General features: G+C 42.9%; 2 protein-coding genes across 3 annotated transcripts; both read right to left on the bottom strand.

The window, feature by feature from the left end:
- Positions 1-16,402, bottom strand: LOC144698201 (uncharacterized). Of its 2 annotated transcripts, XM_078570169.1 has the most exons (3): positions 15,918-16,402; positions 8,000-8,099; positions 1-1,277 (listed from the first exon to the last, which is right to left on the bottom strand). In XM_078570169.1, exon 3 carries the CDS (start codon positions 1,177-1,179, stop codon positions 451-453), a length of 729 nt encoding a protein of 242 aa, XP_078426295.1. In that variant the 5' UTR covers positions 1,180-1,277; positions 8,000-8,099; positions 15,918-16,402; the 3' UTR covers positions 1-450. The 2 variants fall into 2 exon arrangements, with proteins under 2 accessions (XP_078426295.1, XP_078426294.1); XM_078570168.1 differs by lacking the exon at positions 15,918-16,402 and having other exon boundaries at positions 8,000-8,234.
- On the bottom strand, positions 15,883-24,298 carry LOC144698221 (uncharacterized). Its single transcript, XM_078570201.1, has 3 exons — positions 24,212-24,298; positions 16,747-18,435; positions 15,883-15,982 (listed from the first exon to the last, which is right to left on the bottom strand). Exon 2 carries the CDS (start codon positions 18,140-18,142, stop codon positions 17,567-17,569), a length of 576 nt encoding a protein of 191 aa, XP_078426327.1. The 5' UTR covers positions 18,143-18,435; positions 24,212-24,298; the 3' UTR covers positions 15,883-15,982; positions 16,747-17,566.
- Between the last annotated feature and the right edge of the window lie 961 nt (positions 24,299-25,259).

Consider the following 25,259-nt stretch of genomic DNA (forward strand, 5'->3'; position numbering starts at 1 on the left):
CACACAAAGCTGCTTTATTTTTATTATATCCAGAACATTAATACCTCTAACTGGCCTGGAGTTTATTAATATCAGTAGAAACAGACCCCAATGAACATGGTTCAGTCCTGGATGTGATTACCAGAAAAATCCAATTACTGTCGTCACTTGTAAACTTGATGGTGACTCAGCAGAGTCCATGACCAAGTGAATGTCTTCTTAGACTCGGAGCAGGTATATGGCCTCTCTCAGTGTGAGCTCTCTTGTATCTCAGCACGTGGGATAACTGACCGAATCCCTTCCCTCACAAGTAGCAGGTGAATGGCCTCTCTCAGTGTGTACTCGCTGGTGCACATTGAGTTGAGATGATCGCTTGAACCCAGTCCTGCAGTGAGGACACCTGAACAGTCTCTCGACTGTGTGAACACATCGATGGGACATCAGGTCCCTGGAACATTTAAAGCACTTCCCTCAGTCTGGGCATTTAAAAGGTCTCTCCCCAGCATGAACTCGCTGGTGTGTCAGCACGTGGGATAACTGAGTGAATCCTTTCCCACACATGTAGCAGGTGAAAGGTCTCTCTCCCGTGTGAACTCGCTGGTGTGTCAGCACATGGGATAACTGTGTGAATCCCTTCCCACACATGTAGCAGGTGAAAGGTCTCTCTCCCGTGTGAACTCGCTGGTGTCTCAGCAGGCTGGCTGAACAAGTAAATCCTTTCCCACACATGTAGCAGGTGAACGGTTTCTCGCCAGTGTGAATTCGCTGGTGTACAGTGAGGTGAGATGATCGCTTGAACCCAGTCCCACAGTGAGAGCACCTAAATGGTCTCTCGTCAGTGTGAACACATTGATGGAGCATTAGTTCCCATGAACTTTTATAGCATTTCCCACAATCTGGGCATTTAAAAGGTCTCTCCCCAGTGTGAACTCGCTGGTGCCTCAGCAGGTTGGATAACTGAGTGAATCCCTTCCCACACTCAGAGCAGGTGAATGGTTTCCCCCCGGTGTGAATTCGCTGGTGTGTAATCAGCTGGGATGATCGAGAGAATCCCTTCCCACACACGGAGCAGGTGAACGGTCTTTCCCCAGTGTGAGTGCGTCGATGAGTTTCCAGCTGACACGGGTAACTGAATCTCTCCTCACAGTCCCCACATTTCCACGGTTTCTCTCCAATTTGAACAGTGCTTTTTCCTTCCATGTTCAAAATGCTATGCTGTTCAGGTTACAATGTATTGGGCGACTTCTTCAGATGCTGTTTTCTGACTGCAAATCCTCCCCTTCTAATATCCTGTGAAACTGATTTAAAACCGAAAAATGGAGTGAGAGGGAACCCACAAAAACACAAAGGCAGGTTGGGAAATAGAACTGAATGAAAAGAGAGCAAGAGAGAAATAAAGAAAGAAAACAGGGGGTAAAGGAGAGAGATTTTATATACATATACAGCTTGATCAGAACTGTGTGGGAATGTCCAAAACCCTCAACCTCCACCACCGAGAAGGACCAGGGTAGCTGGTGTATGTGAAAACCATCACCTCCAAGTTCCCCTCCAAGTCACACACCGTCCTGACTTGTACGACATCCAGTGCTGGATAAGCTGAAATTTTCTCCATTTAAGTATTGGGAAGACTGAAGCCGTTTTCTTCAGTCCCCACTACAAACTCCATTCCCAGCCACCGGCTCCATCCCTCTTCCTGGTAACTGCCTGAGGCTGAACCAGGCTGTTCACAACCATGGAAAAATATTTCACCCAAAGATGAGCTTCCAAGCACATCCACATCATCACCAAGACCGCCAATTTCCACCTCAGTAACATCGTCCAACTCCACCCTCGTCTCAGCTCATCCTCTGCTGAAACCATCATCCATTCCTTTGTTACCTCTAGACTTAACAATCCTAACACAGTCCTGGCCGGCTTCCAACATTCAACCTCCCTGTGATCTTGAGGTCATCCAAAACTCTGCTGCCCGTGTGTTTACTCGCATCAAGTCTTGTTCACCGTTCACCCCTTTGCTCATTGATCTTCAAAGGTTCCCGGTTAAGAAGCAGCAAAACTTAAAAATTCTCATCCTTGTTTTCCTCCCTGGCTGCGATCATCCCTATCTCTGTAGTCAACTCCACCCGCTGTCAAGATGGTATAATAATGCCTATAATGTTATTGGAAATTCTTTAAAAAATAGAGTTTAGTGGTGTCTGTGTCTAAGTGTGTGTGTCTTAATTGGACTAAAGCCAGCTGGTCTAGAGGCTTTGATGTAGAGAAGATAAATTGGTTTGAAATGGTAATTAGATAAACATAGAAGGTGAGATGTAAAGGGGCCAATTTGCGTTCTTAAGTAGACCTTTCAAAAGAGGTGAAATATTACACCTAACCAGGTGAAGCTCAGAAACAATGTCTTTATTTTTTTCAAAGCTTACGAGTAAAGTGAGTATTATGAAAGGGTTTTATTGTTAGTAGGTTTAAAGTTAAAAAAAACCGAGTGACAATGCAAATTTGCACTCAAAGAGGAAAATATATATAAAGGAAGAGAAGGCTGTTGGTAAAAGGAGGAGGGATTCTAAGATCTAAAGCCTCCAGCCTCTAAGCCTGTCTGCAAGGACCCAGTGCTGAAAGAAACTCATATTGAATGTGACTGTCCAGGGAGTGCTTTGCCAGGGATCTGTTTAAATCTGTTTTACTGTTGCCTAAACTGGGGTGTAACTGACAATCAGATTAATTAGGGGATTTTTGTAGTTATTATAGTAGTAATTTTGTAGACATATGTATGTGCTTACAATCTTTCTTGTATTATTAAATGTTTAATTTAGTTTTATAAAAAACCTCTTGAGACTCTGTGGTCTTATCACTACTGAATTCAAAGACTGCATCTCGAAACATACAAATTGCATAAATGGGTTATGGCAGTTGTTTCAAGTTTCCCTCTGGGATTTGAACAACTCAGCATTTACCATTGGCTGTGTCATAATAATTGGGGGCTCTTTGAGGGATATATTTGTAATTCCTTGATTTTTCTGATTGGTGATTTTTAGATTACGAGTACGAGAAGCACTTTGAATTCAGGAATGGGTGTGAGGTATTTTTGAAGTGATGAGACTGCAAAAATGCCTGTATCCATGGCTAAATCTTTATGGAAGTAGAAGATATAACTCTGACTGGGTTACAGAAAGTATCCAAGAATAAGTTAACAGAGTTGGTGGATAACTTGCAATTGGGGTTACCGGTGGGGGCTAGGAAAGCAGATATAGTTGAAGTGATAGCACAGCATTTGAAGTTGGAAGTGACACCTGGCATCAGTGAGTCACAGATAGAGGTGGTGCAACTTCAGTTTGAACTGAAGAACCTTGAACTTGAACAAGCAAAGGACATGAATAAAAAACTGGAACTAGAGGCAGCAGAAAAAGAAAGGGAAAAAGACAGATTATTTCAAAAAGAAATAGAAATGCAAAAACTTGATCTCCAGAGGGAAAAGTTAGCAATGAAAGAGTGAACTAAGGAAAGAGACAGAGAATATCGGCTTAAAAGGCTGGAAGTTAAAAAAAGAGACCTCAGATTCTGATGAGGAAAAAACCTGTAACCTAAAACCCGGTGGGGAGATGTTTAAATTGTACAAGTTCTTCCAAAGTTTGAGGAAAAAGATATTGAAGCATTCTTTATTTCATTTGAGAAGATAGCTAAACTGGTGAAATGGTCAAGGAGAAGTGGACATTGCTGTTACAATCCAGGTTGGTGTGTAGAACACATGAGGTATATGCTTCGTTATCAAAAATGTCGGTGAATTATGATGTGGTAAAAAAGGCTATTTTGAGTGCATATGAGTTGGTTCCTGAGGCATACAGGCAGAAATTTAGGAATATGAGAAAACAGCGTGGGCAAACATATCGAATTTGAAAGAGTAAAACAAAGTAATTTTGAACAGTGGATACGGGCATTAAAAATAGAGACAACATATGCAGTGCTTAGAGAAGTAATTATTTTGGAAGAATTTAAAGATTCAATCCCTTTGGTAGTGAGAACAAATGTGGAGGAACAGAGGGTTCAAACGGTAAGACAAGCAGCAGAGACAGCTGATGATTGTGAGTTAGTTCATAGAGCTAAACCTTTTTTTGTCACCCTTTCAAATTGGAAACGGATAAAAAGTGGGAAGGTGAAAAGAAGATGGGTAGTCAGGGAAGAGGAGTAGCTGGAAATTCCCAGGAAGTCTTTTCTCAGAATAAAAAGGAAGGTGTTGAGGGTAGAAGTGACATTTGAAAGTTGAGGTGTTTTCATTGTAATAAAGAAGGACACACAAAGTCAGTATGTTGGAAATTGCAGAATTTGTTGGAATCATTCAGGTGCAGGAAAGTTTTGGAAGTAAAAGTACTGTGTGTTCTGAGGCTCAGGCACAGGATAAACCAGTGGTTTGTGTACAAGTAAAACAGGGAGAATCAGTGATAGGTAAAGAAGTGGGAATGTGTTGAGCTTACCCAAGAGAATTCTGAGGAGCAGGTTGCAGAAATGTTTAAAGACTTTGTGTGTGAAGGGAAAGTCTTTCCATGTGTAAAGGGTGGAGTAGGTAAAGATGTTAAATTTTAAGAGACACGGGGCTAGTCAATCCTTAATGTTGTGGGATAGTGATAGTTGTTGTGCAGAGGAAGTATTGCAGGAACAGGTGATAATAATTGGGGTTCATGGAGATGCTAAACCTATTCCATTGTGGAAGATAAATTTGAAGAGTAAGTGGAAAACTGACGAAGTGACTGTTGGGGTGGTGGAAAAATTGCCCATTGCAGGGGTTCAATTTATTCTGGGTAATGATATAGCTGGATCACAAATGTGGGTGATGCCAATGGTAGGTCAGCAGCCTGCAGAAGTGTTTTCAATAGAGGTGTTACAAGGGGAGCATCCTGGATTGTTTCCAGGTTGTGTGATAACGAATTCACAGGCACACAGGTTGAAGCAAGAGAAACAAAAAGGATAAGCAGTTCAAAGGCATGAAGAAGGTATTGAAATACAATGAGCAGGCACTGTGTTTGATAACATTGTTCGTAAAGACACAGCAGAGGACAGTTCAACTGAAGTGTTTAACTCAAGGCAATTAATTGAGTTGCAGCAAAAGATTTGCAATTAAAATAGTTATATCAGACAGCTTTCTCAGAAACAGAGGCAAAATGTATCCCAGAATGTTATTCACACAGGAAGACTACAGCTCAGAATTTTATTGCCGGAGACAAAGTGTTAGTTCTGTTACAAGTACTGAGTGACTTGTTAAAGGCAAGGTTTAGTGGGCCTTACAGGATTGAAAAGAAATTGAGTGAATTAATTATTCAACAAATGCTCCAGATAGAAGAAAGCAGATGGTGAGTCATGTAAATATGCTTAAAAAGTACTTTGACAGGGAAGAGAAACAAAAAGAGGTATTCGTGGTGGTAAATGATGAGAAAGAGGTAGGAATGCAGAACACTGACATTGATTTTCCTCTAGTCAAATTGGATACTATGGGGAACTTGAAAGCTTAAACGTAATATTGAGTTCCCTTCCAGACAAGTGTCAAAATGATTTGGAAAAGCTATTGCAGTCATAAAAAGCTATTTGTGGAAATAAGTCGGGGAGGATAGATTTAGCCATATATGATGTCTCTGTAGAAGTTTCATCTTCGAGGAGGCAACATCCTTATAGATTAAATCTGGCAAAGTTATTACAAGTACAGAAAGAAATTGACTTCATGCTTCAAAATGATATCATTGAGTCTAGTTGCAGTAACTGGAGCTCGCCTATAGTACTGGTACCGAAACTGGATGGAACACAGAGACTGTGTGTGGACTATCGAAAGGAGAATACGGTGACAAAAGCAGATTCATATCCTAAGGTTAGAGGGTTGTATTGAGAAAGTGGGACAATCAAAATTTATCACAAAGATTGACTTGCTAAAAGGATATTGGCAAGTACCGCTTTCGGAGAGAGCAAAGGAGATATCGGCTTTTGTGACGCCAAATGGACTATATCAGTTTAAAGTCATGCCAGTGGCATGAAGAATGCACCTGTGACATTTCAAATACTGACAAAAAAATGTATTTGCAGGTCTAAGCAATTGTGCGGTTTATATTGATGACTTAATAGTTTTCAGTCAGACACGGGAGGAGCAGTTACAGCATCTGGAAGAGTTATTTACTCGATTACAAGAAGCTAATTTGGTGATGAGCTTGACTAGAAGTGAATTTGAAAAAGTGCAAGGTACATATCTAGACCATACTATTGGACATGGTAAGGTGGCTCCAAAGGATGTGAAAGTCAAGTTTCGGGACAAATTTCAAGACAAAAGTGCCAGGCTATTCAGGTGGAGTTTATTAATGCAACCATTTAATCTACAGATAATACATGTCACTAGGTGAGAGAATCTGATTGCAGATGCATTATCAAGTGTTTGAAACATAAAGGGAATATTGGACATTTTAACACCTGGACACTGAACTGGAATGATTTCTGCTGATACCAAGGATTTGCATATATATTATGTTAATGAATGCAACTGGTAATGTAATAGTGTAAGTATATAGTTAAGTATAGGAGATAGTGTAAGTTGGGTTAATAAAAAAGCTGTCTTTTAGAATTATGGGAGTTCATTTTTGATAAGGAGGGGGATGTCAAGAAGATATAATAATGCCCATAATGTTATTGAAAATTTTTAAAAATAGAGTTTAGTGGTGTCTGTATCTATGTATGTGTGTCTTAATTGGATTAAAACCAGCTGGTCTAGAGGCTTTGATGTATAGGAGAGAAGTAGATTTGAAATGGTAATTAGATAAACATAGAGAAATAGAAAGTGAGATGTAAAAGGGCCAATTTGCATTTTTAAATAGACCATTCAAAAGAGTGAGTGAAATATTACACCTAACCAGGTGTAACTCAGAAACAATATGCTTATTTTTTCAAAGCTTACTAGCAAAGTGGGTATTATGAAAGAGTCTTATTGACAGAAGATTAAAAATTTTAAAAAAGCTAGTGACAATGAGAATTTGCATTTAAAGAGGAAAATATGTATAAAGGAAGAGAAGGCTGTTGGTAAAAGGAGAGGGATTCTAAGATCTAAAGCCTCCATCAAGTCCGTACGCAAGAGCCCAGTGCTGAAAGAAACTCATTTTGAATGTGACTGTCCAGGGAGTGCTTTGCCAGGGGTCATAGAGGTCTACAGCAGAGAAAAAGGCCCTTCGGCCCATTGAGTCTGCGCCAGTCAAACAAGTACCTAATTATTCTAATCCCATTTTCCAGCACTAGGCCCATTGCTTGTTTAAATCTGTGTTTTACTGTTGCCTTAAGTGAGGTGTAACTGAGAGTCAGGTTAATTAGGGGATTTTTGTAGTTTTTATAGCAGTAATTTTGTAGACATATGTATGTGCTTACAATCTTTCTTGTGTTAATAAATGTCTAATTTAGTTTTATAAAAAACCTGAGACTCAGTGGTCTTATTACTACTGAATTCAAAGCCTGCATCTCGAAACACACAAATTGCAAAAATGGGCTATGACAGTTGTTCAAGTTTCCTTCCGGGATTTGAACATCTCAGCATTTACCATTGGCTGTGTCATAATACCCACACAACCCTCCACTCAATGGATTTCCTCCCTGGCTGCGATCGATCATCCCTATCTCTGTAATCTCCTCCACCCACAGAACCCCCTGAAACATTTGTTTATCTACCGTTGGCCTCTTTAATATTCCTGATATTAATCACCCCACCACTGGTGGCCGCTGTTTCAGTTGCCAAGACCACAAGGGTTTTAAATTCCTCCTTAAACCTCTCCAACTCCCTATCTCAGTTTCCTCCTTTAAGGTGCTCCTTAAAACCTACCTCTGAACAAACGTTTGGTCACCTGAATTCATGTCTGCTCATGAGGCTCATTGTCAAATTTTGCTGTGTAACATTTCTGTGAAATGTCTTGGAATATTTTATTACATTAATTTGTATTTATATCACACTTTTGTCATTGACTTGGACATATATCACCGTTCCTTCATCATCACTGGTGAATAACCTGTAACTCCTTACCTAAGAGCACTGTGGGAGCACCTTCACCACACGGACTGCAGCGGTTCAAGAAGGTCAAACATCATCATCTCCACAGGTAACTGGGGATTGGTAATATCTGCTGGAATGTATGAAGAGAGAAACAAGGTTAACATTTCAGGTTGTGCAAAATAAATTACACGGAATTACAATGATGCAGAATTTGATGGTTAATATAAGTTCTGAAACATGAGAGAAATGTACAATCGCACCGGAAAAACAATTCCTGACTGTAAGATGCTGCAGGAAGATAAAACTGGTAAGTCGGCAGCACAAGGTCGAGGGATGAACAATGGTGGAAACCTCATTTAGACACGGTTGCAGAAGTAACAGTAAAATACTAAACACAGCTCAAACACACCCAGAGACAGAGGAAGTTAGACAACAGCAAAGAGGTGATCAGGGAGGGCAGAGGTGAAACAGGGCAGTGGAAGGACATGGATTAGATCCACCAGTCCAAGAGCCATGGAACCCCTTACAGACAACACAGCACAGCACTAAAAGCTCTAAATTCTAGATGAATGGTTAACTAAGCCGACAAGTGAACAATTTCGGTTTTCAATTTTAAAATCTTCTGCTGGAGCCTGCAGCTGGAAAGATATCAGAAGCACTGGAGTCAGAAAAAAATCTCCCAGTTGAGGAAATACCCGGGGAGCGGGGTGATGTCACTGAGCAATTGTCAGTGTGTGATGACATCACAGACACGAACACAGAACATCTGGGTCTGTACAAACCAGTGGTCACCACACATTATGAAGGATGTGAGGGTCCTTGAGAGAGTGCAGAGGAGGTTTACTAGGATGGTTCCAGGGATGAGGAATTTTAGTTGCAAGGTTAGGTTGGAGAAACTGGGGTTGTTCTCCTTGGAGCAAACGAGATTGAGGGGAGATTTATAGAGAGGTACAAGTTTATGACAGGTTTACATGAGGTAGATAAAGTGAGTTGAGATGAGTGCTTCAATCCAGTCCCACAGTGGGAGCACCTGAACGGCCTCTCACCAGTGTGAATTCGCTGGTGTGCGGTTAGTTCAGACAATCGAATGAACCCAGTCCCGCAGTGAGAGCACCTGAATGGTCTCTCATCAGTGTGAACACGTTGATGGGACATCAGTTCCCCAGAGCTTTTATAGCACTTCTCACAGTCTGGACATTTAAAAGGTCTCTCCCCAGTATGAACTCTCTCATGTCTCAGCACATGAGACAATGGAGTGAATCTCTTCCCACACACATAGCAGGTGAATGGCCTCTCACTACTTAATTCGCTGGTGTACAATGAGTTGAAACGATCCCCTGAACCCAGTACCACAGTGAGAGCACCTGAACGGTCTCTCAACAGTTTGAAGACATTGATGGTACATCAGGTCCCCAGAACTTCTGTAGTATTTCCCACAGTCTGGACATTTGAAAGGTCTCTCCCCAGTGTGAATTCACTGGTGTGTCAGCAGGTCGGATAGCCGAGTGAATCCCTTTCCAAATTCGGAGCAGGTGAACGGCCTCTCCCCAGTGTGAATGCGTCGATGAGCTTCCAGCTCAGACGGGTAACTGAACCTCTCCTCACATTTCCCACATTTCCACTGTTTGTCCCCACTGTAAACGGTGCTTTTTCCTTCCACGTTCAAAATCTGATGACATTCAGGTTACGATAAATTGAGCGACTCCATCAGATCCTGATGTGATACTTGCTTTGAGTTTCCCAACTGCAAATCCTCCCCCTCTAATACTCTGTGAAGTTGATTTAAAACAGAAAAAATGGGAGTGAGAGAGAACCCACAAAAACACAAAGGCAAGTTGTGAAATTGAGATAAATGAATCTGGTAATTTGTGGAGCTGACACTAGCAAAAGTGACCATGAAAGCTGCTGGATTGTCATAACAACCCAACTGGTTCACTAATGTCCTTCAGGGAAGGAAACCTGCCACCAAGACAAAGAGGAGGCAGAGAGTGAAAGAGAGGGATTTTATATATCTACAGCTCGACTAGAACTTCGACAGAATCTCTCAAATCCTCAACCTCCACTAACTAAAAGGATGAGGGGAGCAGGTGTATGTGAACACCATCACCTCCAAGCTTCCCTCCAGGTACTGCAGCGGTTCAAGAAGATGGCTCACTCCCACTTTCTCAAGGGCAATTAGGGATGGGCAATAAATGTGGCCCAGCCTGCAACGCCCATAAATGAATTTTAAAAAGTCCGAGTCTCACACCGTGCAGATTTGTCTGACATCCAGCACTGGATGAGCAGAAATCTCCTCCATTTAAATATTCCTTCCCTGCCACTGGGTCAAAATCCTGGAACTCCCTTCCTAACAGCACTGTGGGTGTACCTACACCACATGGACTGCAGCAGTTCAAGAAGGCAGCTCACCACCACCTTCTCAAGGGCAATTAGGGATAGGCAGTAAATGCTGGCTGAGCTACCAATGCTCACATTATTGCCTTCAGTGCCTACTACAAATTCCACTCCCTAACCACTGACTCTCTCCCTCTCCTTGGCAACTGCCTGAGGCTGAATCACACTGTTCAGAATCGCGAGATGAGCTTACAGCCACATATCCGCATCAACACCAAGACCGCCTATTTGCGTCTCAGTAACATCACCCGACTCCGCCCTAGTCTCAGTTTATCTGCTGTTGAAAGCGTCATCCATTCATTTGTTACCTGTAGTCTAAATTATCCTAATGCATACCCAACCGGCCTCCAACATTCAACTCCATCCTCCCACCCCCAGAATCTTGAGGTCATCCAAAACTCTGCTATCCATGTGCTTACTCACACTCAGTCTTGTTTACACATCACCCCTGTGCTCACTGATCGACAAAGGCTCTCATTTTAAAAGCACCAAAACTTTAAAATTCTCATATTTTCCTCCATGGTTGTGATGATCCCGATCTCTGTATTCTCCTCCAGCCACAACCTTCGCCGCCCCCTCGCCAGGATCTCTACACTGATCTAATTCCAGCCACTTGAGCATTCCCGATTTTAATCGCTCCACCATCAGTGACTGTTCCTTCAGTTACCTAGGCCACAGCTTTACGCCTCACTCTTTTTCTTTAAAATACTCCATAAAACCTACCTCTTTGACAAAGCTTTTGGTCTCCTGCCCTAATATGGCTCATGTGGCTCAGTGTCAAACGTTACTTTGTAATATTTCTGTGAAATGCCTTGGAAAATTATGCTAAAGGCATAATTATTGTCACTGCCTTGGACATATATCGTTGATTTGCCTCATCAATTACACATTGTAATTCAAAGTGTGAAGCAGCTCGATGGACAATTGTCCTCAGTCTGTCATTGGGAACATTTCAAAAAATGCCGACAAGAAAGATGGCGGCCGCGCATGCGCCCCGCCCACAATAAAGATGGCGACCGTTACCTCGGGGCTGCAATCGGAACAAAACTGCCGTCCTGGCTCCGTGCAAAAGTGGGAACGCCAAGGTCTTTTTCGGGGTTTTGCGGATTACGCAACATGTTTACGAACCCTTTCGGCCTACCCACCGGATCCATCGCTTCCTCCGTCCCCCTACTTTTCCCCTTACCGATCCGGATCCGACAAACAACCGTCTCTCCATTGCCATTTCTCGCTATGCGCATGCTCCAATGTTTTTTTCCCCACTGCGCCTGCGTACTGCTTTCCTGTGATGTGGATAGGGGATATTCCCCACCGCGGGGGATGATGGGTGAAGGCGTCGCCATTGAAAGTACAAATTATTGTATCGCGATTTGTTTTCCTGGTGTGGTACGGAGACTGGGGCAGGAAGATCAAATAATAAACGTAGGAAACAAATTATATCGTTATATTATATTGAAACTATTGCAGAAAATTCTGAAGGAGAGAATCTTTCGCCACTTGGATAGGCAAGGTTTGATCAGGGTTAGTCAGCATAGCTTTGTCAGAGGGAGGTCATGCCTAACAAATTTGATTGAATTTTTTGAAGAGGTAACCAAGTGTGCAGATGAGGGTAGTGCAGTTGATGTAGTTTATATGGATTTCAGCAAAGCCTTTGACAAGGTTTTGGCTTGTAGGAAGCAGAGGGTGATGACAGAAGGATGCTTTAGTGACTGGAAGCCAGTGTCCAGTGGCGTACCACAGGGATCTGTGCTTGGTCCCCTATTATTCGTCATTTATATAAACGACATAGATGACTATGTAGGGGGTAGGATTAGTAAGTTTGCGGATGACACAAAGATTGGCCGGGTGGTCAACAGTGAGGTTGAATGTCTTGGGCTACAGGAAGAAATAGACGGGATGGTCAAATGGGTAGATAAGTGGCAGATGAAATTTAACCCTGAAAAGTGTGAGGTGATACACTTTGGAAGGAGTAATTTGACAAGGAAGTATTCAATGAATAGCATGACATTGGAAGTTCTGAAGAACAAAGGGACCTTGGCGTGTGTGTCCATGGATCTCTGAGGGCGGAGGGGCATGTTAGCGTGGTGGTGAAAAAGGCATTTGGGACACTTGCCTTTATCAATCGAGGCATAGGTTACAAAAGTAGGGAAATCATGTTGGAGTTGTATAGAACCTTGGTGAGGCCACAGCTGGAGTAGTGTGTGCAGTTTTGGTCGCCACATTAGAGGAAGGATATGATTGCACTAGAGGGGGTGCAGAGGAGATTCACCAGGATGTTGCCCTGGTTTTTTAAGTTATGAAGAGAGGTTGGATAGACTTGGGTTGTTTTCGTTGGAGCAGAGAAGCCTGAGGGGTGACCTGATCAAGGTGTACAAGATTATGAGGGACATGGACAGGGTGGATAGGGAGCAGCTGTTCCCCTTAGTTGAAGGGTTAGTCACAAGGGGGCATAAGTTCAAGGTGAGGGGCAGGAGGTTTAGGGGGGATGTGAAGAAAAATCTTTTTACCCAGAGGGTGGTGACGGTCTGGAATGCGCTGCCTGGGAGGGTGGTGGAGGTTGCCTCACATCCTTTAAAAAGTACCTGGATGAGCACTTGGCACATCATAACATTCAAGGCTATGGGCCAAGTGCTGGTAAATGGGATTAGGTAGGTAAGTCAGGTGTTTCTCACATGTCGGTGCAGACTCGATGGGCCGAAGGGTCTCTTCTGCACTGAGAGATTCTGTGATTCTGAAACCCAACTGCGCGGACCCTCCATTATCTAGCAGAAAGGAGAATGGGATTTAGTGGAAAATAGAGAATCTCCAAAGAGCAGCAATAACAGCAGAATCCAACCCCTACAGTCACATATGAACTTACTGGTGCCCCAGCAGGCGGGAAGAACAACTGAATCGCTGCCCACAAACACAACGTTTAAAAAGCCTCTCTCCACCAGGTGGGAAAATTCAGTCAATCCTTTCACACGTGTAAATTATCTGAATGGTCTGTCACAATGTGGCTTTGCTGCCATGTCCTGTCAGCTCTGAAAATCCTCCCCCTGGTGCGACTACACAAGAGTTTCCATCTCAAATGGCAATGGAATCACTCCAAACAGTCAACAATAACAAAAATCTGCATTTATATAACACCTTTACAAAAACACAATTTCCATACAATAAAAATGGAAACGCACACATTTTAGCAACATAAATCCGTGTCTCTGTTAAATGGTTCATCACATTGTATAACATTCCTATGGTTGTAAAACAGCAGATAATCTGGCTCAGTATGATCTGTGCTTTGGTAGATCTGCTGTGAATATAACACATAGGGAATAGCTGCGCATTTCATATTTGTTCTATCACATACATTTACTTTAATCAAATGTCTTGAAGCTGGTTGTCTCCCAGACTAATTTATTCAAAAACCTTAATAACCAGTGTTTGTTTCTCAATTTTTTTTCTACAGCTCCAGCATTCATCTGACCCCATTGTTTTTTCTCACTTCTGTTTTTAATCACTGTTGTCTTCAATATCTTTTTTCATAATCCACTTCCCATCTGTGTCCACCCAACTATTCAGATTTTGTTACAAAAGCTGGTAACGATGTGAAATATGTCATGCAGCCTGATATTTAACACTATTTTGGGGGGTGGGGATTGATTATTGAGTACAATTCATGCAAGATGTATTCCTTCTTAGTGAGTCCCATTTGAAACATTAACCATCACATTAGGTTTATATGGGAAAATGTTTTTTTTAATCGAAACCAAGGAAGCGCAAAAATTGTCCCAAAGTTCATGGCCATGAGCATGGGTGTCGAGTCCACATAGACGAAGCACAATTGCCAGTTGGTCCTCACCAGCAACAAGAACTCCCACTCCCCATCATCCCCCAGCCCCCTCAGCGCAGCTCCTGGCCTCTCCCTGCCATTTGAAGCTCCTCACATCTGCATCCTGTTGTTGTTGTATCAAGTGATTAAACACAGCTCCGCACTGTGTCCAGGAATTGCTTCCCATAATGTGCAAAAACACTCAGTCACTTCAAACACATCAACAAGGCAATAAGTAATGGTGGAGGCACTGAAATGGCAGGAGCTGGAACCGTGGTGAGAGCAGGAAAGTGATAGCATGAAGTTAGAGGGAAGGAGGAGTAAGATGTGTCAGTGTGAAATTGGAGGGTGGGGGGAAAAGAGGAATGTCTGTGTGGATTCCTCTATCATAGCCTTTCCTTGTCCTCAGAATACAACTGTGATTTGAAGGTGTTTCGAAACAGCAACACGCCATGCAGTAGAAGAACACTAATTTATACCTGGGTCTGGCAGTTCCTCCAGGGTTTAATAACCTGCTGCCTCCAGCTCTATCAGACTGGGGCTGTGACAACTGGTGAGGGAACCAACAAGAGGGAAAATCCTTGAACTTATTCTCACCATTCTACCTGTCACAGATGCATCTGTCCACGATAGTATTGATAGGAATGACCCCACAAGGCCCTTGTGGAGTCAGAGTCCCACCTTCACATTGACAATTCTCTCCATCATGTTGTGTGGCACTGCCACTGTGCTAAATGGGATAGATTCAGAAGAGATCTAGCAACTCAAGACTGGGAACCCATGAGGCAGTGCGAGCCATCAGCAGCAGCAGAATTGTATTCAACCACAGTCTGTAAACTCATGGCCCAGCATATCCCTCACTCCACAATTACATCAAACCAGGCGATCAAGCCTGGTTCAATGAAGAGTGCAGGACAGCAGGTCAGGAGCAGCACAAGCCATATCGGAATGTCAGCTTGGTGAACCTACAACACAGGACTGCTTGCCAAACAGTGGAAGGAGCCTATGATAGCCAGAGGTAAGCGATCTCACAACCAACGTATCAGATCAAATCTCTGAAGACTTGTGTTCCAGAACTAGTGACACCCCCAGCCAAACCATTCCAGCAGCTTTCCAAAGAAAATAAAACCCAGCCTATGAAATGCTTCCTCTTCCCAACTGTTTTTGATGTGAATAAGGTTTCAGTGGGAGTTCGCTAATTTCTCTCCCTTAATCTTATGAATCAGATCATTCTTGACATGGGTCCACTGCTATTGGGCACCCAGGGAGTGACCATTCTAACTCAGTGACTCTGAGCAGTTTTGTTGGTCCCGGGGCTTGAGTGAAACTTGCCACTTTTAAAGTGTCATCATTCATTGTACATTAGGCCGCACCTACAAACTGGTCTCTAGCATTTCCAGTGAAGTGGAGGAAGTTTGCTTTCATAAACCAGCAACTGTGATAAAGACAAAGCAGGATGGAGAAAGACTCAGTTGGAGCACAGTGACACAGTGGATGAATGGAGAGCTGAGGTTCACCCATGAAAGCACCAAAGTTTAAAGAAAAAGCAACAGCACCCAAAGTGGGGCTTGAACCCACAAACCTGAGGTTACAGGCCTCATGCACTACTGACTGTGCTAGCCAGAAGTTCAAGGGGCTGATGCTTTCCATTCAATCATTCACAGCTTCTCTTTCTTAGTTGCATCTCCTTCCAAACACTGTGATCCATTTTCTTCAGGATTTGTTCCTGGATTTAATATTTACCTGCTTTGTGACCTCATTTTGAGATCAGATTCTCTTCAATCTCCAACACAAATTGAGTTGCAAACCTGTCGGACAAACAATGGAAAACAAGTCAGTCGGTAACACAAATCCCATGGTGCTCATATTCAGATTCACAACAGTCAACTTTTAAAAAGGAAGGAGTTTTGCAGTGAAAATATTTAGAAAGTTGTTTTTATTTGTGACACACTCACTCGGGTATTCTGTAAATGCTGCTTGGAGGTTCAGTGACCGGGATATAATCTACCTGCATTTCCCTGAGCTGGTGCTGGGTGTATTGGGAGGTTTGACCTGGGTTGGAGTATCTTGTATCCCAGGGATGGGCACTAACCCACTGATTGAAGCTGCAGTCGCCACTTTCTGCTGGCAGCGGGCGATTGGAGAGTGCGGGGCCGGAATATTGCTGCTTTTCTGCTTTTCCCTGTCTCACTCACTGTGGAGCTGAGGAGGAGCGAATGGGTTTGTTTGAATCCAATAACATCACAGATTTCCAATGGGTTAGACATAGGTACAGGGTAGGTCTAATCATTTTCTCATTAAACTTGAAATAAATTAATCAATAATTTATTTGTGTGTGGCATGGGGCAGGGAGGGGGATATGGTGGCATAGTGGAAATATCACTAAACTAGTGATCCAGAATCCCAAGCTAATGATCTGGGGGACAAGGGTTCAAATCCCAGTGGAATTTGAATTCAAGTAATAATCTGGAATTGAAAAGCTAATCTCAATAATGATGACCATGAAACCATTGTTGTAAAATCCCATCTGGTTAACCACTGCCCTTCAGGGAAGGAAACCTGCTGCCCTTACCTGATCTGGCCTACATGTGATTCCAGACCCACAGCAATGTGGATGACTCTTAACTTCTTATGGTGTGATAAGCGACTCAGTTCAAGGGCAACAAAACCATAAAATGTTGGAAAAACTCAGCAGGTCTAACAGCATCTGTGGAGAGTTAAAAAAAACAGAGTTAACATTTCGAGTCCATATGATTCTTCTTCAGAGTCATCCCTTCAAGCCTTTCAGTGTCTTGTCTATTACCAAGTATTCTGATTGTCCCAAAGTCGAAATTAGGTTGAAATCCCTGATGTGCTGTAACGAGAATCCTTTCAATTTCTCAGATCAGTTAATTTCACTGATAACATCAGAATCAATGTTCCAGCGTCTTAAAGAAGGGAAAGGTGCCTTGACTGACACACACTAAGTCCAGATGTCAGTTTTTCTCCTCTTAACCCAGAGAAATTAAGACCACAGATGCTAAAACTGATTTCCTTGACATATTCTGATATATCCTGACCATTGACTAACTGTAAATTTCTCTTGAACCTTGGGGCTGTGACTGCTTCCTGAAAGAAAGTGTCCAGCTGACTCTCCCCCTCCGTGATGGCCCTGATGTCTGCAGCTCAGACTGCAGCTCAATAACCCTGAGCCCAGGTTTCCTGAGCTACAGACACTCACCACAGATATGATGGTTCAGGATCACAATATTCTCCAGAAACTCCTACTTGCTGCAGTCCCGGCACAGCACTTGCCTGCAAAGAACTTTAAACTCTGGCCCAGTGATAGGAGTTATTACCTTCAGCAGAAATAAACAAAACATGTGATTAGCAGCAGCATCCAACCCCTGCAGTCACACATGAACCTGCTGGTGTCTCAACAAGTTGGATGGTCGGTTGAATCCCTTCCCACATTCGGAGCAGGTGAATGGCCTCTCCCCACTGTGAGTGCGTTGGTGTGTCTGGAGATTGGATGACTGAGTGAATCGCTTCCCACACACGGAGCAGGTGAATATCCTTTCCCCAGTGTGAACTCGCTGATGTTGAATAAGGTGAGATGATTGTCTGAATCTCTTCTCACAGTGAGAGCAACTGAATGGTCTCTTGTCAGTGTGAACAAGCTGGTGTTTAATTAGATCAGGAGAGGTTTTAAAGCAATCTCCACAGTAAAAGCATTTAAAAGGCCTCTCGTCACTATGAACTCTCCGGTGTGACCCCAGGCTGGATGACTTAGTGAATTCCTTTCCACACACAGAACAGGTGAACGGTCTCTCCCCAGTGTGACTGCGTCGGTGAGTTTCCAGCTGGGATGGAAAACTGAATCTCTTCCCACAATCCCCACATTTCCACGGTTTCTCAATGGTGTGGGTGTCCTTATGTCTCTCCAGGTTGGAAGATCTGTTGCAAACTTGTCCACACACAGAACACATGTACAGTTTCTCCCTGCTGTGAATGGTGTGATGTTTTTTCAGGCTGTGTAACTGGTTAAAGCTCTTTCCACAGTCAGTGCACTGGAACACTGTTACTCGGGTGTGTGTGTGTCTCGGTGCTTTTCTGGTCACACTGATGTTTGTAATCTTTTCCCACAGACAGATCAGAGAAACATTTCTCCTTCCACATTCAAAGGCTGATGATATTCAGGTCCTGATGAATCGACTGACTCTGAGAGGTGTTGATTTGATGTTTGGTTAGTTTTCTATGCAAATCATCTCCTTCTAATATCCTGCAGAAAGAGTTGACAGTGTCAGTATCGCTATAAGTTCATGTTAGAAATTCAAAACAGACAATTCTAGTTTCTAGTTTTCTCTCTCTGTTCTTCCAAACAAGTGATCTAAATCAAACTAAAAGGAGCCCCAAAAGGCAAAAAAGCAAATGGAATTTTCACAATTAAACCACAATGTTAATTGCAGTGACTATGAGACACTCTGCAAGCTGAGGGGCCCACTGTTTGTAGAAGGCATCAACCATATGGATGGACACTGCATCCACGCTGGCCCTGGCCACCAGGGGACAGGCAAGACCATAGAAGACTGACGCGCTGCCCAAAACTACAAATCCCGGGCACTGGGACCCAGTTGAGAACAGATTCATCCCTGCAGCCCCGCCCACTCCCTGTTGTGTCACCATGACGTTTGTGCATGCGCTCTGCTCCCCGCTCAACCAAAATGGCGGCCGTTAATTTGAGCTTGTTCGGAAAAAAGAACCGGGCTGCAAACGGGAGTATCTCAGGGTCTTATTCGAGGTTTGGAGCCTTTACAAGATGTTTAGAAATCCTCCCCGTCCTCCCGCCGCCTCCATCGATCTCTCCGTGTTTTCATTTCCTTACCAGCTTGAAGATAAGACAGACAAAAGACTCCGCATCGCCATTATGGTGCATGCTCCAAACACTGGGCGGTACTGCGCCTGCGCACTGCTCTCCTCTGGTGGGGAATAGGGGACAGTCACCACCGCAGGCGATGCTGGGTAAAGTCCTCGCCATCGAATGGCCTAATTGGTGAATCGTGAATCCTTTTTTTTGCAACGATGTGGGGATTGGGGCGAGTGTTGGGCAGTCAATAAAATTAGCAACCAAATTATACAGAAGCCCAAGTGCACAGAACCTCCATTATCCACCAAAAAGAAGGGAATTGATGGTGAATTGCAAATCCCCCAAAGTTTTACCAAAACAGCAGCAATGACGCGGAATCCAATACCTCCAGTCAAATGTGAACTCAGCAGATGGGGTGACTGAGTGAATCCTTTCAGTGAGTAACTGTCAGGATTGTCGTCTTGTGGATATTCCTGGTAGTGTATTTTTAGTTATACTGTCACACACCAATGACACAGAGAAACCTGGAAACAGGCTGCAGCTCCTTTTTTTTCATTCATCACAGGATGTGGGTGTCACTGGCAATGCAGGCATTTATTACCATCCCTAATTGCCCTTGAGAACGTGATGGTGACCTGCCTTCCCAAACCGCTGCAATCCAATTGAATTTTACTTTCTCTGAGCGGTTTTCACATGACCAAGTGGCTTATGCACCATTAAGCACATTGCTGTTGGTCTGGAGTCACCTGAAGACCAGATGAGGCTGGGATGGCAGATTTCCGCTCCTCGAGGATGTCAGGGGACCAGTTGGACTTTTGTAACAATGCATTCGTTTCATAATCACTGATAACAGCTTTTATAGTAGGTTTTTATTCCAGATTTATCGAATTAATTGAATTTAAAATCTCTAATTGTTGTGATGGGATTTGAACTCACATCTCCAGATCATTATTCCCTCTCGATTAGTAATCCAGTAATGTAACCACTAAGTCTGGGCATGTCATCAGAATGCTTGAATTCAGATTGACAAACAGGTGCTGTACTCAGAGCTACACCAGGGAGGCCCTTCACATGGGACCAAAGGAAACTTTTCAAAGACAATCTCAAGGCCTCCATGACATTCTGTTCTATCAACATAAACACTTGGGAAGCAGATTCCCAATCACCTCCAAAATGGTGATTCATCATCCAAAAACGTTTCAATCAACAAGAGCAGCCACTGAGAGAGACAAACAGCGAGGGCAGCTGCTCGTGTCAACAATCCACCACCAACTCCACAGGCTGACAACCCCCATGTCCTCACTGATAAAAAACAAAAAACTGCGGATGCTGGAAATCCAAAACAAATACAGAATTACCTGGAAAAACTCAGCAGGTCTGGCAGCATCGGTGGAGAAGAATAAAGTTGACGTTTCGAGTCCCCATGACCCTTCAACAGTTCTGCTGAAGGGTCATGAAGGACTCGAAACGTCAACTTTATTCTTCTCCGCCGATGCTGCCAGACCTGCTGAGATTTTCCAGGTAATTCTGTTTTTGTTTCCCATGTCCTCACTGTTGGGAGAGCCTGCAAGGCTAAAATAGGGCTCATTAGTCGTTTGTGAACCCACAGCTAACACTGACATCTCACTTCCGCCCAGTCATCGACAAGAAAGAATCATCCCTGACATGAGGGATTGTCAATGGATAACCACAATGTTATCTTCTTTATCTGCGGATCGGATGTCGGTTACGCAATTGCAGCAGCAGTTAACAGCCTCCTGTGAACTCCTCCATGTGATATCTTAGTGCAGATTTTCAACAATTTATTTTGAGTGTGTTTATGTTAAATGAGTTAATACTGATTTTATAAACCAATTGTTAGGCCTCAGTTGGAGTGCCATATTCATTTCTGAGCATCACACTTTAAACAGGATTTCAAAGCCTTAGAGGTGATTTACTAGAATGGTACCAAGGATAAGAGGCTTCAGTTATATGGAGAGACTGGAGAAACGGGGATTGTTTTCCTTGGAGCAAAGGGTCAAAAATGGAGGTGGTGGCATTGTGGTATTGTCACTGGACTAGTAATCCAAAGACCCAGGAAAATGCTCTGGAGACTGGGTTCGAATCCCACCAAATCTCATGATGACCATGAAGTCCTTATCAAATGTCATAGAAACCCATCTGGTTTCTTTAGAGAAGGAAATCTGCCATCCTCACCTGGTCTGGCCTGCATATGACTCCAGACCCACAGCAATATGGTTGACTCTTAAAATGCCCAGAACTGACACCACATGGACTGCAGCAGTCTGAAAGAAAAAAGATGCAATAGCAGTTTTCAAAATCATGAACGGCTTTGACAAACTAAAGAAAGAGGAAGGGTCTCCAGTGGCAGAAAAATAGCTAATCAGAGGACACAGATTTCAGAACATCTTTTTTAAGCAGTGTGTTTTTGTGATCTGGAATGCACTGCCTGAAAGGGTGCTGCAAGCAGATTCAATAGCAACATTCTTGGGAGAATTGAATAAATAGTTGAAGAGAAGAAATATCCAAGTCTAGGAGTAAAGAGCAGAGGAGTGGGACTAATTCGATGGCTCCACTAATGAGCTGGTACAAACATGATGAGCTGAACACCTTCCTTTAGCCCCTGTACCATCTGAAGACAGTGGCAGATGATGCTACCCAGAATGCTTCAGGTGGTAGAATATGGCCCAACAACATCAACAGGGATGCAACACTCAGATTTTTCTCCGTTTCTTTCGTGAAGGTGCTGTGTGATGGTGAGGTTCAATCCCAGTCTGTTTACCCTCCTGTACCCTGCCAAGTGGTAATTCTGAGCTTATGATCCTATACTGTGAGCTATAATAACGGTATTTTATTGAAGAAACAAGTTTTCAGACCAAAGGCTGAATTGCAGTGTGACTTATATGAGGAAATTCACATAGAGACTAAATAATCAAGTTAAAAACATGGAAATGTGACAATCAAATACCGGAAACAGGTTCCAATTTAAAACTGGCAGGAAAAATATTTCCAATGATAATAATAAAATTGGACACCAGAAATGAAATAAAAGGCAGGTTATTTTCTGATAATAACAGTGGCAGAGTATAAGTGTAACAATGACACACACGGTCTGATACAGTAAGAGTGCAGATGGGGCCCGAAGGAAGAACAGCAAAGGTTTGGCTCTCTTTGAGTGTAACAAATACAGTGTTTGTTCCAATAATAAGAGTCAGGCTGCAGTGTGTTAGTGAATTCATCATTGGATCCAATGTGATGATAATACAGTCAGTACCTAGTGCACCAAAACCAAAGATTGGGTCTCATATAGCAGTGCGAGCGAGTCATGGTCTATTGATATAATATGATATCAATGTGTTGCCTAATCCCTAATAACAGAGCCAAGGATCAATGCAATGTGAATGGGATGGGTTGAGTGTAATAACACAGACACGGTCTATTGGAATATGAACTGACGCCAACATTGACTAATTGGTGGCACTCTCACCCAAAGTCAGAAGGATGTGGGTTCAAGCCCTCTCCAGAGACCCAACCACATCATCTAAACTGATGCGCCTGGTGTCATTATAAATGGGAGTCTCTGTTCTTTTGCTGGCTATTTTCTTAGACTCAGAAGGAGTGAAGGGAATGACAGACGGGACAATTCTGGGCAGTTGCTCCATCCAGCAAGGCAGGGATTTCTGGGACATGATTGCAGGTTTGAGGTGTCCGCCCACTCATTAAAAAACAACCTCTTCCTCTTTGGGTTTGTGAAGGGAGTTATGACAGCAGCACGCGAGACCGACTAGAGTCTGGTGTAAAAATAATCACAAAGGCCAATTCCAGTTCTTAATAACAGAGGTGGCTTTAACTACAGGTAATCTTACATTAAGGGAGACAAGAGGCCGAATAAAGATTCGATTGTAATAGGAGGACAAGGTGTAAGGAAGCAATGATATTTGGGTGGCTGTGTTATAGTGAGTGTCACAGGGAGGTGTGTGATAAAATAGGAGTGGAAATATCATGACAGAGATACGTGTGACTGACTCCACCTGACTGAGAGCTGTTATACCCAAGGGGAGGGTAATGACGACATGGGGAACTCCAGAGATTTCTGGTATCTGAGGTGACAATGGTGCATCTGTTAGAGGAACTGAAAAGAACCGGTTCCTTCTCACCCTTGCCTGCAGTTCCCGAGTTACACAGACACACAGGAAACAGATTTGACAGCTCGTCGAAACCAACGTTTTAAATCTTCTGTTTGAGACACATTATGATTGAAAAGATCAAATGTTAAAACCTCAGGAGAGGAAAATTCAGAATGTCATAAAGATGAGTGAACCATCCAATTAGTCCCATTCACTACAACTCTGCCAATTATTCCCTCTTCGAGTATTGATCCAATTCCCTTTGAAAATTGCTAACATATCTGCTTCCAAACCCCTGTCAGTATGTGCATTCCAGGTCACATCAAATCACTGCGTAAAAATGTTCTCCTTATCACTCCCTCCGGGTCTGTTGTCAAATATCTTAAATCTCTGAGTCCTCTGATTACAAACCTTCCTGCTCCTGGAAACAGTTTCTCCCTTTCGACATTATTACCAATCCTTCCTCATTTTGAACATCTCCATTAAATTTCCCCCTAAGCTTTTCTGATCTAAGAAGGACAACCCCTGTTTTTCCTGCTCAAAAGAAGAGTGATGTTGGACTGGAAACCTTAAATCTGTTTCTCTGTCCACAGATGCTGCCAGACCTGCTGAATTTTTCCAGCATTTTCTGCCTTTCGCCATTTTTCCTTCTTTAATCAATCAAAAAACCCTTCATGATATTGAACATCTCAATTAAACAGGAACACACTGACATCGAGAGAGATATAGTGGAAAGGAGAGACATAAACTGAGAGAAAAACTGAGACACTTAGAAAAACAGAAAGATGAGGTGGTGAGAGATAAAGCTGAGAAATAGAGGAAGCAAGGAATACAGAATGATATGAGAGAATGATATAAAATGGAAAGGAGCAGGCTATCAGTTCCTGGCTATGGAGAGCAGAGGGAACTCAGTTACTGATCCACAGACACGGCCACATATGTCCGGGAATGGAGACTCTGAACAGAAACAACAGGCTTATTTGTAAATGTCACCGCAATGTAATCTGTGTGACTCTGCCCTGACTCTCTGGCCAGATATAGGCCGCCTTGACAGATGTTCTTACCCGACTGTAGCCCCTGGATTTATTTTCTGCTCAGAAGTGAGATGTGTGGTTAGGAACCAGCAGCAGAGAAACAGGAAGTTGTGTTTCCTGAGAATGAAACAGCAGGTGTTAGTTTCATGTTATCTCCGAGAACAGTCTTCCTGCCTGTGAGGGTGACTCACTCTGACAGCATCAAAAAGAACCACACAGATTGCTGCCAGTCTCAGCATTACATTCACCTCCATTCCCAATTTAAAGATTTAAACATATGAGCTTATTTGGGGTTTTACCATATTCACTGAAGGGGGAAACAAGCTGATGGTTATCCTTGGGAGAAATAAGGGGAAATTATATAAAATGAATAATTTTGCCCAAAAACAGTTATCAGAAAATAGGAGAGTTAAAGTGAAACGAGGCCTGTCTGAGAGTGAGAGAGTGAAACAGAGAGAGAGGGGAATGACTCTCTGTACGTTGAGCACTGCCTCAGACAGAGAAGAGAGGCTAAGTGAGGTTAAGTGTGTTAATTTTTTTCTCTCTCTCTGAGAAATAACCTAAGTGAGCTTAGGTGCTCTCTGAAACAGAGAGATTAAGTGACTCGGTATCTGAGAGAAAGAGGAGAGAAGTTAAGTGAAATAAAAGCAAAATATTGTGGATGCTGAAAATCTGAAATAAAAACAGAAAATGTTGGAAAAACTCAGCAGGTCTGACAGTATCTGTGGAGAGAGAAACAGAGTTGACGTTTCGAGTCCGTATGACTGAAGACGACCATACGGTCTGAAGAAGAGTCATACGGACTCGAGAGTTGAAGTGAGTTTGTGGACAGATGTGCTCATATTGGTAATTGAATGGTCAATGTGAGATTGTTTTCTAAACAGCAGCACCCCAGAGAATGGGTTCCAGATAATTGTCAGTGCTATGAAAAGATTTGCAAAGATATTACATTTGGAATAAATGGAAATAAAGGACTAAAATACTTGCTGGGGATAATTACTTCAGGAAATACATTGCAAACGTGAAGAATGATGCGTTCACAATCAGACACATAGACACAAGAACAAAGAAGAAAAGG

This window comes from Cetorhinus maximus, chromosome 23, assembly GCF_964194155.1.
Source record: "Cetorhinus maximus chromosome 23, sCetMax3.hap1.1, whole genome shotgun sequence".
Lineage (NCBI taxonomy): Eukaryota > Metazoa > Chordata > Chondrichthyes > Lamniformes > Cetorhinidae > Cetorhinus > Cetorhinus maximus.

What these genes read in the sequence shown, in the direction of transcription:
- LOC144698201 (XM_078570169.1), bottom strand. Translation starts at nt 1,179, where the DNA reads ATGGAAGGAAAAAGCACTGTTCAAATTGGAGAGAAACCGTGGAAATGT.
- LOC144698221 (XM_078570201.1), bottom strand. Translation starts at nt 18,142, where the DNA reads ATGTGTTCTGTGTGTGGACAAGTTTGCAACAGATCTTCCAACCTGGAG.